The sequence below is a fragment of the Nyctibius grandis genome, chromosome 6 (genome assembly GCF_013368605.1).
Source record: "Nyctibius grandis isolate bNycGra1 chromosome 6, bNycGra1.pri, whole genome shotgun sequence".
NCBI lineage: Eukaryota > Metazoa > Chordata > Aves > Nyctibiiformes > Nyctibiidae > Nyctibius > Nyctibius grandis.
The window spans coordinates 44,035,309-44,049,852 of NC_090663.1; the positions used below are offsets into that span (position 1 = coordinate 44,035,309).

A 14,544-nucleotide genomic window follows, 5' to 3' on the forward strand; every position below is an offset into this window, starting at 1 on the left:
TTTCTGAAGTTGTTTTTTTTTTTCAGACGCGTAAAGTGTAACTCATGGCATGCACAATGCTATTGCCTGTTCTTTTAAGGATCTTACTACTTGACTTGAAAGTCTGTATTTAGGAAAGGGGAAAGATAATTTTAAAGTCTACTTAAGCGAACTCAAACATTGCAATTAAGACAACCCTGACTGTAACAAACTACCATCTTTGGAAAGACTACTAGGATGTCAATTCAAAAGCTTGTCACACCTTATTAAACTGCATTTAACTTTGAAAACTGAAAGCTGCAAATGATCATGAATAAGTTTTGATTTTAAAGTAAAAGAAAGCTACTAAATAACAGACAACTAACGTTTGGCAAGAACCCTTTATGTTGATACTAGGGCAAAACCTAGTTGATTAGCTCATGAAAAATAGTACTATATAAGATCTCAGGCCTGTACTCCTGACACCTAATAGCAAAGAACCACTCAGAAAAGAAAATTTGTTTGGTTTAGATGGACTGTTTGCAAAAGGTCCAAAGCAATAGATGTTAACTGCTGTGATCCCACATGTGCTATCCCACATCACCCAACTACAGGTTTTCATGCTGAATACTTTATTCAGGAGATATATCATCCAAAGATGTAAAAGTTAATTAACACCTCCATTACACTACTCACTCAAGTTGTGGAAGGAATACATTTGGAGTACTAGCTAAGAATTGCCAAGTGCCAGTGAGATTCCCAAGATCATCTAATTCATAGCATCAACGTCGACATTTTAAACAGTAATTAAAACAAAAGAATTTTCTTGAAACTTATAACACTAAAAGAGGGGAAGGAATTTAGGGAAATGTGTAAGGACCATATATTTTCCATTTTTTTTCAGCTACTAATGTACATATTTCTTTAATTCTGATAGCCGAAGAAGGTAACTGAGCTAATTGTTCAAGTCTCTTGTCAAGTTGTTTAATGTATCATTGCAATATAATAATGCTTTTTTGAGTGGAAAGTAAACAGCTGATGTCTGAGAGAAAACTCAATGTAGAAACCAATGTTTACTCAGGTTTAGAAATTTTCTTTCCTATTTATGAGATCAAATTTGAGTATTCCACATGAAGAATTTAAAAATAATTTCATTTCAGCCATAACTCAATTTAACCTTAAAGAAATGTAAATCAAAGCAGAGATGCATAGTAGAAAACACAAAAGAACACGAAACTAGGATGCATTTAATTTACTACATGAATAAATATGCTTCTAGTATTTCAAGATTACTCAGGGTGCATATATTGATTTATTTCAGAATCTACTTCAGCTATCTCATGAATGACACTCCATACAAGTATGGCATAAACATTTTTAGAAGTTGACACAGAGAGGACACAATCTTGCTAAGTACAGGCTGCCCATTGCTACCACCTTGTTTCTATCTTAAAAATTCTTCACGCGTTCACACGAGAAAGGGATGCAGCCTATTATAGCAATCAGCATAATGCGCACCCAGCAAGCATTTCATAGGGTGGGTAAGCCAAGAAAGATTGACCAATACAGGACTTGTGGAAACACAACCTTTGTATTCTGACTCCACGAGTACTCAAAAGTGAAATTGCTTACCTATTACAACCAATTCAAGGAACTATATGAAAAGTAAAAATGTTTTCATATTAATATCACATGGCTGGAATTTTCATTTTTACATCTGAGTTGTATTTGAGTTGCCTGAGTGCAGGCAGCACTGGGATGTGGGGGTACTCCTAACTTTCTCCCACAGCAGCCACACTGCCAATGAATTCCGCCTAGGTGAAGTGTAAAATTTCAATTATTTGAAGTTCTTCCCACTTCTCCCTTTCTCACAACATGACAATATTCTTTCACTCCAACAAGTGAAAAGCATTTTGAGATGGGCTGCAGATGCCTTCAGGATGACCATTATTCTTCTGAGCTGAACTATCTTCAACCTCAGGGCAACTCTTTATTTTCCCACTGGTAAAGCCATTCTGTCAAATCAGAATGCCTTCAGTAACGAAACTGCTATTCCAAGGTACGTCAGTGAGCTGAAGGCAAAAGCCTGCACTCTGTAATTTCAGAATAAAAACCCCATAACAGAAATAATAATACTAAATAATCAAAATTGAGAATGGACAATGAAGAACAGAAAACTTGGTACTACGGATTCAAATCAGTTTATTCCAACTCATGCTCAGATATCTTTGAAATTGTACTTGTTACACTGATGGTACTTTATTTTGACCAGAAGCAAGTCCAAGTTTAATAAAATTCAAATAACATGTGTGTAAGTCCATTATAGAGGAAATGAAAAGAGGCATTTTATAGCTCTATACCTCAAGTATAAAAATGTAAATCCGGTGTTTAGTTAGATCTCTACTCAATGTAGACATCTTGAAATTGAATTTGTTTCATTTTCTATTTGGCCTTTCACTTTTTTTTTTTTTTAAAACTCCTTTTAAATACAGTGAGGTATTGTTTTATCAACTTTGGATAAAAAGACTTAACTTTTAACCCTATGTGAGGGTCAGTCTCATAGTTTTTCGGATGTAATACACATCAAGCAGTAATATGCTAACATTAAGGTCAACATTACTTCAAAATTTTGCTGCATTAAACTCTTCTCCTATAAAGGTTTGCTTAACGTATCAGTGATATGAACAGTGCAGCTGAAGTTGCTGGGATCACTCTGGGTTCCAGGATGGTACATTAAGCTGGGGTGAAGCCACCACAAATTTTTTAGGGAGTAGAAAACATCTGTCTTTACCTTTGCATTATTACTTCACTGCAGCAGTAGGTTTCCCAGCTGGTAAGGCTATGTGTTTCAGGTATAACTATACAGCTATAAACCTAATAGGTATGTGGATTCACACTTACTTTCTTACACATAATTTCTATGTGAGCTAGGTCTAGTATTGCAAATTCCTGCCAACACTGGGGTTAATGAAAGCACACTTAACTTGACAAGAGTTTTCAAGATAGCAATGTTAGCGCTCTCAAGTTTACAGCTTTCAAATACGTAGGGTGTCAGCATCTACATTTGAGATGACTTTCAGATGACATTGATTCACTTGCAAGTCCTCTTTCTATGTATCGTGTTTACTGCAAGAATCATATTGTAATTGATAGGGTCACCAAGCAGCCTTACTACTAAAAGCTCATCAGTCCTTCCCAGGTTAAGAGGCAAAAACTGGGCTGGTCTAACATAAACAGTATTGCCTTCTCTCACCAGTCTCCCTTCTGTCCATGATATACTGTGAGGACAGACACTTCAAGGAGACCAGAATGGTAAACATTGAGAGTGCTCTTCTGTGGCAAGATGAGTCTGCATGCTTAATCCTTCACAGAAGGCCCATTTTACATGGCAGGCCCAGATTGCTCCTTGCAAGTCACCAGTTACTTTAAAAGATGGCAAGATCTGGCCTAGTACCTTCGGTTGATTGGAAACTTACTTCAGTGACCCACTCCCTACTGATATAAAAATGCTTTTCACCACAAACTTCTCTGGCAGAGCTGTATTTTGGGTAAACCTAGGAAGAAGCAGTAGAAAGAATAATAAAATTCCATTTGCAAAAGCACATGCTTGCTTAATCGCTGTTTTCATTACAGTTCCACACACTCACAGTTTGTTCTTAGTAAAAAAAAAGATGACCATTTCAAATATTTCAGAATGAAATCAAGTACCAAGCCTTATCCAAGGACTTTTACCAACTTGATAGCCTTTTATGAGGACGTAACCCGGTGGACAGATGATGGTAAAGCTGTGGATGTGGTCTATCTCGATTTCAGTAAAGCGTTTGACACGGTCTCCCACAGCATCCTCGCAGCTAAACTGAGGAAGTGTGGTCTGGATGATCGGGTAGTGAGGTGGACTGTGAACTGGCTGAAGGAAAGAAGCCAGAGAGTGGTGGTCAATGGGACAGAGTCCAGTTGGAGGCCTGTGTCTAGCGGAGTCCCTCAAGGGTCGGTACTGGGACCAGTTCTATTCAATATATTCATTAATGACTTGGATGAGGGATTAGAGTGCACTGTCAGCAAGTTCGCTGATGACACAAAACTGGGAGGAGTGGCTGACACACCAGAAGGCTGTGCTGCCATTCAGAGAGACCTGGACAGGCTGGAGAGTTGGGCGGGGAGAAATTTAATGAAATATAACAAGGGCAAGTGTAGAGTCCTGCATCTGGGCAAGAACAACCCCAGGTATCAGTACAAGTTGGGGACAGAGCTGTTGGAGACCAGCGTAGGGGAAAGGGACCTGGGGGTCCTAGTGGACAGCAGGATGACCATGAGCCAGCAGTGTGCCCTTGTGGCCAAGAAGGCCAATGGCATCCTGGGGTGTATTAGAAGGGGTGTGGTTAGCAGGTCGAGAGAGGTTCTCCTCCCCCTCTACTCTGCCCTGGTGAGGCCGCATCTGGAATATTGTGTCCAGTTCTGGGCCCCTCAGTTCAAGAAGGACAGGGAACTGCTAGAGAGAGTCCAGCGCAGAGCCGCGAAGATGATTAAGGGAGTGGAACATCTCCCTTATGAGGAGAGGCTGAGGGAGCTGGGTCTCTTTAGCTTGGAGAAGAGGAGACTGAGGGGTGACCTCATTAATGTTTATAAATATGTAAAGGTCAAGTGTCATGAGGATGGAGCCAGGCTCTTCTCAGTGACATCCATTGACAGGACAAGGGGCAATGGGTGCAAGCTGGAACACAGGAGGTTCCACATAAATATGAGGAAAAACTTCTTTACGGTGAGGGTGACCGAACGCTGGAACAGGCTGCCCAGAGAGGTTGTGGAGTCTCCTTCTCTGGAGACATTCAAAACCCGCCTGGACGCATTCCTGTGTGATACGGTCTAGGTAATCCTGCTCCGGCAGGGGGATTGGACTAGATGATCTTTCGAGGTCCCTTCCAATCCCTAACATTCTGTGATTCTGTGATTGTGACTTTTATTAGCATTTTTTTTCCATATTACCTGATGTTTCTTTTTATTAACAATACCCAGCAGTTTGCTTCAGAAAATTATAACACCACACTCATATTTTGGTGTTGGTATAAGAATAATGTTGGCTGTCTCTCAAAGTTCTTGACAATGTGATATACAAAATATAGTGATGAAAAAGATAATGCAACTCCTCATGCCTTCTATTAGAGTAAGTGTGCTTCAAATTGAAGGTTCACTGCTTAGTTTTATTTTCTTTCTCAGCTGTTCCAAAATGAAGTAGGTCTCTCTAGTCTGTACCAAATGGACTAGTGTTCTCCAGAGAGCTGTTGGATATTTAAGTCAGCTTGACTTAAGTGCACTAGTGTAAATATTGATGAACACATACTACAGCACTAACAAATTGTTTTCATCTGTAAAGCTAAAACAGAATTAGCCTTAATTTTTCAACTGAATGATTTCAGTTTAGTACTCAGTGAGTCAAGGCAACAGATTTCTGTGCACCTTTATCCCATTCCTGCTTAACTCTCAAAACCTGTTACAGTCTATTCTACTGTATAGCAGGTGATTTCTGAAGTTTTTCCTATCCTATAAACTTCCAACCATAGGACATCTTAAGTAGGTAGCAGAAAGCTGCATCAGTACAGCTTTCCTACGATAGATATTTATGCTGTACAACATAATGCCAGAGAGACAGTCAAGCTAGCATCAGTTCCAAAAGCAGTCTAGTCTCATAAGCATAGCATTTCTCCTCAGCTCATTAACCTTATTCAGCAGCAGTTGGACACTTGCCACTTCACTTGGAACCCCATTTTTAGTACAGTAATACCCGTACAAGCAGGGATGCTCCTGCTTTTGCCTTTCTCCTCCCACTGTTTTTTTTTTTCCCCGTTCTGCCACAGAGGGGTATTCTAATCACATAAAAAATGTTCAATATGCTCAGTGTCCCATATCATCAGAGCATGGAGAACAACAACAAAACAAGCAAAACAAAACCCCTCACCATCAAATACAAACCCACTGAATTGTCACAACATATTGCCATAAAGTTACTTGCATAGGTGTTAGCTTGCCATCAAGAGCAATTATGGTCCTCAGCCCCTCCACTTGCCATCACTGCTACCTTCACACACACCCCTGTCGGCAGCTAGGGTTTCTCTCTGACTTCCAGCATGTCTTGTCCAGGTTCTGACTTCTGTTCCTACTAAACACTTTTTAGTTATACCCTTTCTATTTAAAGGAAAGGCACATCATAGAACATTTTCTTGGCTGCAGCCACTTTGGCCATACACAGCACCAGGAGGCAATCCCAGCCGTCTTCCCATTAACAGTTAATAATTCCCCTTTCCTTGTGCTACTGTGTCTCCGGGAAGATCGCTAATGGGCTGTGTCCATGTACTCCTTTGGATGCATTCAGCATGGATATTGTTGGAAGTGTTCTGTTTGGTGCCCCAGTCCCCACAGGTACATGCAAGGAGGTTAGTTTTCAGGGACGGGCAGACACCTGAGTTCAAAAGTATAGTCTGTGGTATATAAAGGTGGAGAACTATTAATATTTAAGAAAAATAAATCACTTGTGTAACTTTAAAGAACGCAGCTTAAAAGAAAAGTCGTTGAGCAATTATATATCATCTTGAAAAACAAGCTCCTAAACTTAGGGAAAGGGACAGGCAAAAGCATTTTCTTTGGTAGAGGTTGACTTTGACAATATTACAACTTCCCCCTCCAATTTTCTTTTTAAATTGTTGTATATTTTGACAACAATGGCAATTTTTGGACATGTGAGCTTTCACCATATCAGGGAATTGCAGTCTATAGCAGAGGTTTCCTATGGCAAGGTAGTCATTCATATAGTATAACCTTCACTTTTATTTCATCAGAAAAGTTATATCCAGCTATGATCTGAAGCCAAGCATCCATAAATTAGAATCACAAGTGATATGTTACAGAAACTATCTGTCTGCAAGTAAAATACAGGGAATTTCATCTTCATGCAACAAATAGCATGTATTTCTTGAGTAGGAAGTTGTACAGTCTGATACTCTGATAGAGCTGCTTTGCTTTCAGCACAAACTCCCTTACCCTACTGTTATTGTATGGTATCATCAATATCATTTACAGAACTACAGGTCAAAAAATTAAATTTAAATAAAAAAAAAAAAAAAAAAAAATCAAATCAAATCAAATCAGACAACATCTATATGGCCAAAAAGGGTTTAGCAGGCTATTAGGGTAATTGTGCCATAGATCAGATATTCCTCCATGTTCACACAAAACAAAGCGCATCAGTGCCATTAAATTTCACTGACCAACTAAATCAAGCCCTGATCACAGGTTGGTTTTGCAGACTGATCCACACATTATTAATCTGAGCTATTCACAGAACAGAGATCTGGCACAAAGCATATGATATCTGATATGGGACAGTATGATAGTCTGAAAATCAAACAAGTAATGGTGCAGAAAACAGAGCTAAGCAAGAGGACATAGATCGGAGGACATAACAGGTGATGAAATGAGAAGGGACTGGCTTATCAACATGAATGAAAATTTCCCAGTTTATCATTTTCCACCAAAACACTGAAGCCAGGAAAGTGAATACAGTGTAGCAATACAGGAATCAGAGAGTTAAAGTTTAAATGTAGGCTTTAAGCAAAAACTTAGAGAATTTAGTATTAACAGCGGAGGTAATAATTCACTGAGGAACAGGACGCTATGACATGGCCTAGGACGCTCTGACATGAAGTAGGAACAGAGAAAGCTGAAAAATGCTAACATATATAAAAAGGGGAGATAAGAAAAAGGATGAGCCAAGAAATCAAGTATTCTTGCCAAGACACTAAGAATCCTTGCCAGGTACATAGGGAAACCATCCAAATTAAGGAAAGTTCAAGAGTTTATGAAGATGATGATGAAAGGACACTGGGTTCATGAAGCTGAAGAACGGAACGACCCCTCAAAATCTCCCCAAATTGAAGACCACGCCTATAACTCCGCCTGCTATGAATATTATAATTAGATGTTGCAATAATATGAATATGCATGAAAAGATGTTGTAATCTCTTATGCAAATTGTATAAATAGTCTGATTTCCACGTACTGCTTTGGAACTCTTTTGTCCGGCACGAGCCGGGGGTTCCCCAACGTTGCCTGAAATAAATACCTCGCTGCTTAAAGACTAAACTTTGTCTCTGAGCAGTTTCATAGAGCCTTTTGGGGCATAATTTCGGCATCAACACCAGTCCATTGTCAGTAACAGAAATTAGTTCTGTCCTGCAAGCAGCTATTTGCTGCTAAGTTTTCCATTTTTTTTTTTTCCTTGGCAAATCTGATCAATTTTTTGACAACTAAAAAACTGCCCAGTAATTGTTACTGCTAATAAACTCGTTGTCTGTGGCATTGTTTATTTTTTCTTACAATAGATGCTATACCAGTTAGAGAACTACAGGCTAAAGTAAAAATGCTTGGTAAGTCCATTTTACATGCACGGGCACATGCTGTGTTAGTAACAGTTCACAGGTCTGGTTATGCCAATAAAGTCATTAAATCACAAAAGGAATAAAGGTTGATTTACAAACCTATCATGTGTCAGGAATTAATGAATTAATTATGCCAATCTATGTTGCCCCGAAGTTTTAAAACATTGATTAGAATTTTTAGTATTCCTTTGCAAATGCAAGCTGTTCCGTAACAGAACCAATGAAAACTTGCTTCCTTTTTCATTTTTGTCTTTTCCTCCAAAACTGTTGCCCACATTCTACTTCTTGTCATGTTTTCGGAGATCTGTCTGCCAACAGACTGTAACTTCAGAGCAAACTATGACAACAATAAACACCACATCCCCCCAAAATAAACCTGCAAACCACACCCCCCCATTTCAAAACTCCATCACACACAGAAAAAAAAAAACCCTCCCAGAAACAAAACCACTTCCCACAAAGTTCATTTCCCCAGAAACTAGGCTTACAATACCAGAGGTGCACACAAAGCCACTGCAGAGATACCTGATAGAGAGGTATGTTTGTACCTCTAACATAAAGCTGTTTATTTACTGTGGCAGGTGACACTTACTGAAACTGATGGGTCTTTAATTTAGACACACTTTGGAATACAGGGCTTGCATGAATCAGGTATGGGAATAATGTGCAACCCCAAACCCATCACAAAGTCAGAAATATTCTGCACACCTTAGTATGCAAAGGTATGTATATCATTAAACTTTTGTGGAATAGCTACATTACTTGGACCTAGGACAGAGTTATAAGAATTCAGTGGAAGTCTCTAGTGAAGAACTGACTGCTAAAATCAGATGGAAAGAGTAAAAACATTCTTAAATTTGTCTGCCAACACACAGCATAGCCAGTTCCCTCCCTCATCAACAGATTTTCAAGGCACACTAAATAAAAGTCTAATACTTGCCTCTTTTACAGAGCTTGCTAAGTGACAACGTATTTATTTTATGTGTGGAACAACTTCTGTGAACTCTAGATTCAGTTCCCTTTCATCTTGCCAGTACACCACCATTTGTGTGTACACAGATATGAATTTTACTTTTGTTGAAACAGAGTTGGAAATAATTCCACTAATTCGATCAATTTTCTCCCTCACTTTCCTTCATTATTTTTAAGGAATATAAACTCTCTAAAAATTATATCAATAAAGGTATTTTGCAACTTCGGGTACCTATATTGAAATCTACATTTCCTTCTGACTTTCACAGATGATATTTTGTATTCACGTCGTTATTTATATTAAATTTGTCCATGATCAAGTACCGCACTTCCAAATTTCATAACATTTGCTTACCTCCCCTTTCTTAATACCGAGTCTCTAGTCTGCATTATATTGATATTTAAAAAGGTGCAGCTGTCCTTTCACTTTTATAACATCTAAATGTCATAATTTATGGTGAATATTATGCATGAACTATCTAAAGCTTTGGTTTTGATCACAAAAGCCAAAGAACTGAATATGAATAAAATGAAGGCACACAAGTAATTTCGCAGAGAAACCAGCAAACTGCTGGGTACCTGGCTGTGCACTAAAACATTTTCATCATCTGTTATCAAAAACTCTTTATGTGCATTTCAGTATTTATATTTGCATTAGTTAAGAAAACAAACAGCTCCAGCATTTTTATCCATCTTTTACACCTCTTTCAAGTTTCTACTTTTTCTCATTTTCTCTATATCTAACAGGGACTCGCTTTTCATAGCAACTTCTTAGACTTTTGTAAAAAGGAAAAGTTTGATTAGTAGAACATCCTAGAGAAAAACATTTGCCATTTAATCACTACTTTTAAAATAAGAGTGCTATTGAAATATCCCATTCTCACTTTCATCTATCTACAAATGATGTTTAGGTTCCTAGTAGAAAACTCTTTCTTTATAATACAAAGTTGTGGAACAAGTATCACATACATAATATCACTTAAATAGTATATAACACAAAAGAAAGTAATAGCCCTTTGTCAGCTATTTGACATATGAAGCTTCATGGAGAAACTATACGACGAGAAAAAGGGATACAGATTTATCACTAATCACTGTACTGCTTCAACATCGCAGTAGACCTTGCTTGCAATGATTCTATCAGTTTTGACAGCAACTGAACATACTTATATTTAACTTTTGACCTAATCTGTCTTCAATGTCTTTCACAGTGCTTTACTGCTCTCATCAGTCTAGGAAAAAGCAACTGAAGGACTAATAACATAAAAAAGGCATCTATTCTATCACTTTCAAAAAAGATTATTTTGTGAACTGGGAGGGGAGGGGGATAGATATCAGTCAGCATTTTTTCAACATAAAATAACACAACTGTATTATGCATGATCACTTAATGAAAAAGAAAAAAGGGCCCAAGAAAACATGATATAGCCTCAGTTAAGTACAGTTCAGAGGATCACAAATACAAGAATTAAACCTGCTTCAGATGCACCAAAATGATTCACCTGACTTGAAATTCAATGTTACTGAATTCAGAGTAGAGATGCCAGCACATTTTTCTTGTGTGTTTGCTCTTCTCAAAACATACAGTACCAAATATGCTACCAAATATGCTCAAGTTCAAAACCGGCAACCATTCAAAAATGCATTTCTAATCTTTATTTTAATAATACCAAAACCCAGATAAGTAAATCTTCCTAATGGTACAACAGTTCTAGGCCCAGCTCCACACAAGTCGCCTTAATAGTTTTCTTTCATTTTCAAACCAGACACTTATGTTAAGCATTTCCATGCTATATGAACCACTTCTTCCAGCTGAAAACTGTTCCACTGAAAAATTAGATAGGTTTATATAACTGGAAATGAAGAATATTTGGGAGATTTTTATAATGTTATATGAATTAAGAAACAATTAATATTACAGGTAATATTTACTCCCAAAATACTTTCAGCCAGCAGCAGAACCTAAGACAGGGCAGGCAAAAAAAAGCAACAGAAGTTACAATATTCCCTGTTTACTGGCATTAATTCTTTTTCTAATAAATGTTTTACAAAGCTTATCTACTTCCCAGTAATACACTTAGAAGTATATCAACAATAGTCACTATGATCTTCATTAAAAAAATGCTACAGTATCACTATATTGAGCAGGCATAGGCTCAATAGCTGCTCCCTCAGTATAAGCAGCACTTTGACTTCTCAGACACCTCATAAAACCAACTTACAGACTTCCCTGTAAGTTGTTTACTACTAGGAAATTGTTAGCCTGCAGAAAAATTGTTGTGCTACTTTACACTTCTTGTTTTGAAAACTTTCATCCATGGTGTAGATTTTATAAATATAGAATAGCCAGAACTGTACTCACTTCACAATTTCACTTAAATTGCTTTACAGATAGAGAGGCAGTTCATCAAAAGACATATTGCAACTAAACCGGCAGATATGAGAAGGTAAGATAGATGTGTGCAGCATTAATCTTTCTCACCCCTGAAATATCAAGTTAAAAATCTTACAAAAATGATTCCACTGCAGCAGTCTACTAATATTCCTCTCGTTCACCCAGGGGCTTCTCAAAATAGTAGGTTAGAAATCTGCTCCTGTAAGTTCCTAGCTGAGACAAAGGTTTTATCTAAAACAGCAAAGAGCACAATTCTCTCCTTTGCTGTCTATCAATCTACTCAGAACAAGGTTCACATATACACTAGCAACTGATGTTTCAACAGAAACAACCAAAAAAACCCCAAACACGAAAGAAATGTCAAAGCTCTTCATGCTTGAAGTCCTAAAAGATGTATAGAAATTTGAAAGAAAAACTATTTCCTAATTCCATATCATTGTTGTGGATGAATTTTACCTAAGAAATGTTAAATTTCATTTAAGAAACTTAGAGCTTTCATTTCTTTTGTTGCATTCAAGAAATAATGACGGCAAAGGTCACTAAGTGATTGCAGTTTTCTTAATTTTACTAAACATAGATGATATAAACTTTGTTTAACTATTGTAAAGCAGTTTTTCACTTTCCATTCAAAAGAGTCTCATTTTCTGTATGGCTACATTGTACCAGTATATGAAGCTGTCTAGCTCAATAAATTCCAGGATTAAAATCTAATGAATTGCAACCAAAATGGTCAAAGTTAACAGGTTTTCTGAGTGAAGGCAAAGTCTAAGGAAAAGACGTTGAAACACTAAAATCTGCAGTATTTCAGAAATAATACATTCAAAATATTATATTAATAAAGGCCAATGAACAGCTGACAGTCTCTTCCCTTTGACATGAATTTCAGTATTCATGCAAAGTAAAACAAAAGACACTTACACATGTTTATTCCAGCTAACAACCAAACAGTACTTCAAGGTAAGCAGTCCAGCAGGTACGATCTCTTCACTTTTTGCTTCTCTTTAGTTTCTATATGGACCACACTGCATTATAAATTTCAAGTTAAAACAAAACCAGTTGGGCCTTACCTCTGTCACTGAAGTCATCCACAAGAATGATTTCTGCTATCAGGCTGTCTGGAGTGCGGTTGATGATACTGTGTATCGTTCGCAAGAGTGAAGTCCAGCCTTCGTTATGAAATGGGATAATTATGCTAGTATTTGGTAGCTTTTCCAAGTACACCTTGTGCTTACAGCTGGAGAAAGAAGAAAATAATTGTATAAGCATACTGAAAAGTCTGAGTTGGCAAATACTGCCATCCATTTGGGCCATTCAGCCATCATGGTTTCTGGCATAAAATTCAACAGTGTAATCAAGCAGTACTTCCATGTGACAATAACTAGTTCATTTAAAATATTTATATTGCTTACAACCTACAATAAATCTGAACAACAACAAAATTTAAGTACACTGGCTGGAATTAGATTCTTTTCCTTCATGGGAAACTTTTTCCTGCAAAATGACAGAGGACATATCTTCTGCAACATTATTTCAAGAAAACAAATCCTTTTATCAGAAAGAATTCTGAAACATAATATGAAGCAAAAGAAAATCTGAAATGATCCTTTTTTGTCCATAGCACACAAAATTTGTAAAAGCAGTCTACTACACCAAGAGACAAACTCTAGAAAACAATACAGTATTATCCTGGCTGACATGTGCTTACAGTATACAGAACAACAACATCACAGAATCACAGAATCACAGAAACACAGAATGTTAGGGATTGGAAGGGACCTCGAAAGATCATCTAGTCCAATCCCCCTGCCGGAGCAGGATTGCCTAGACCATATCACACAGGAACGCGTCCAGGCAGGTTTTGAATGTCTCCAGAGAAGGAGACTCCACAACCTCTCTGGGCAGCCTGTTCCAGCGTTCGGTCACCCTCACCGTAAAGAAGTTTTTCCTCATATTTATGTGGAACCTCCTGTGTTCTAGCTTGCACCCATTGCTCCTTGTCCTCTCAATGGATGTCCACAAATACAACTCCAACTCCACATCTGGATATTCAAAGAGATTGCCACTATTAAATATAGAGATAAGCCAACACATGATTCTGAAGATGCAGACTGATACAAGCAAGAAAATATAAACAAACTTTTATTTTTGAAAGGAAAGCACTGCACCTTCAGCATCTTAATTGAACAGCATCTATGTAGTATCAGTGCTTAACCTTACCATTTTCAATATTGACTTGTTTACATACTTGAGCAAAACCCTATTCTTTAAAAATAAATAAGGGCCTTGCAATTCAGTTTCTCCTAATAGTTGAGAAAATTTCATGAATAATGTTTATGTTACTGAAAAGGATAGGATCTCATCTTTCAAGTTTTATTGAAAAAATGGGTAAAGGGACACATTCCTCTGTTAACATGCCATGGCATTTTCAGCTCTGGGGACAAAGTAATTGAATGACTTCTCATTCCCAAGAGAAAGTTGCACCCTTACAAAGGTATCTCTACAATCAGAAACACGTCAGCTTTGAGATAAACAAACAAAAGCAACAAACAGAAAAAAGCTTAGACCTGCCACTTCTAGGTATAAAAAAATCTACAGATATCTTTGCTGCTTTTCAGAAAGAATAACTATGCATATCAAATGATGCTGTAGGTTATAATGTTGATTTACATATATTTGCAGCTTAGTTTGCATTTCCACTTTATAAATGTCACTTGGAAATCAATATTTACCAATTTATTGTACAGCTACCACAGTGAAGAAATGTTCCAAAGAAATAATAAAAACTCGTAG

General features: G+C 37.4%; 1 protein-coding gene across 1 annotated transcript in view; it reads right to left on the reverse strand.

The window, feature by feature from the left end:
• Positions 1 to 14,544, reverse strand: part of GALNTL6 (polypeptide N-acetylgalactosaminyltransferase like 6) — a 565,706-nt gene that overhangs the window by 320,733 nt on the left and 230,429 nt on the right. Inside the window, exon 4 of the mRNA XM_068403801.1 lies at positions 12,822 to 12,988. Coding sequence (XP_068259902.1) covers positions 12,822 to 12,988 — 167 coding nt within the window. The remainder of the gene's footprint in view (positions 1 to 12,821; positions 12,989 to 14,544) is intronic.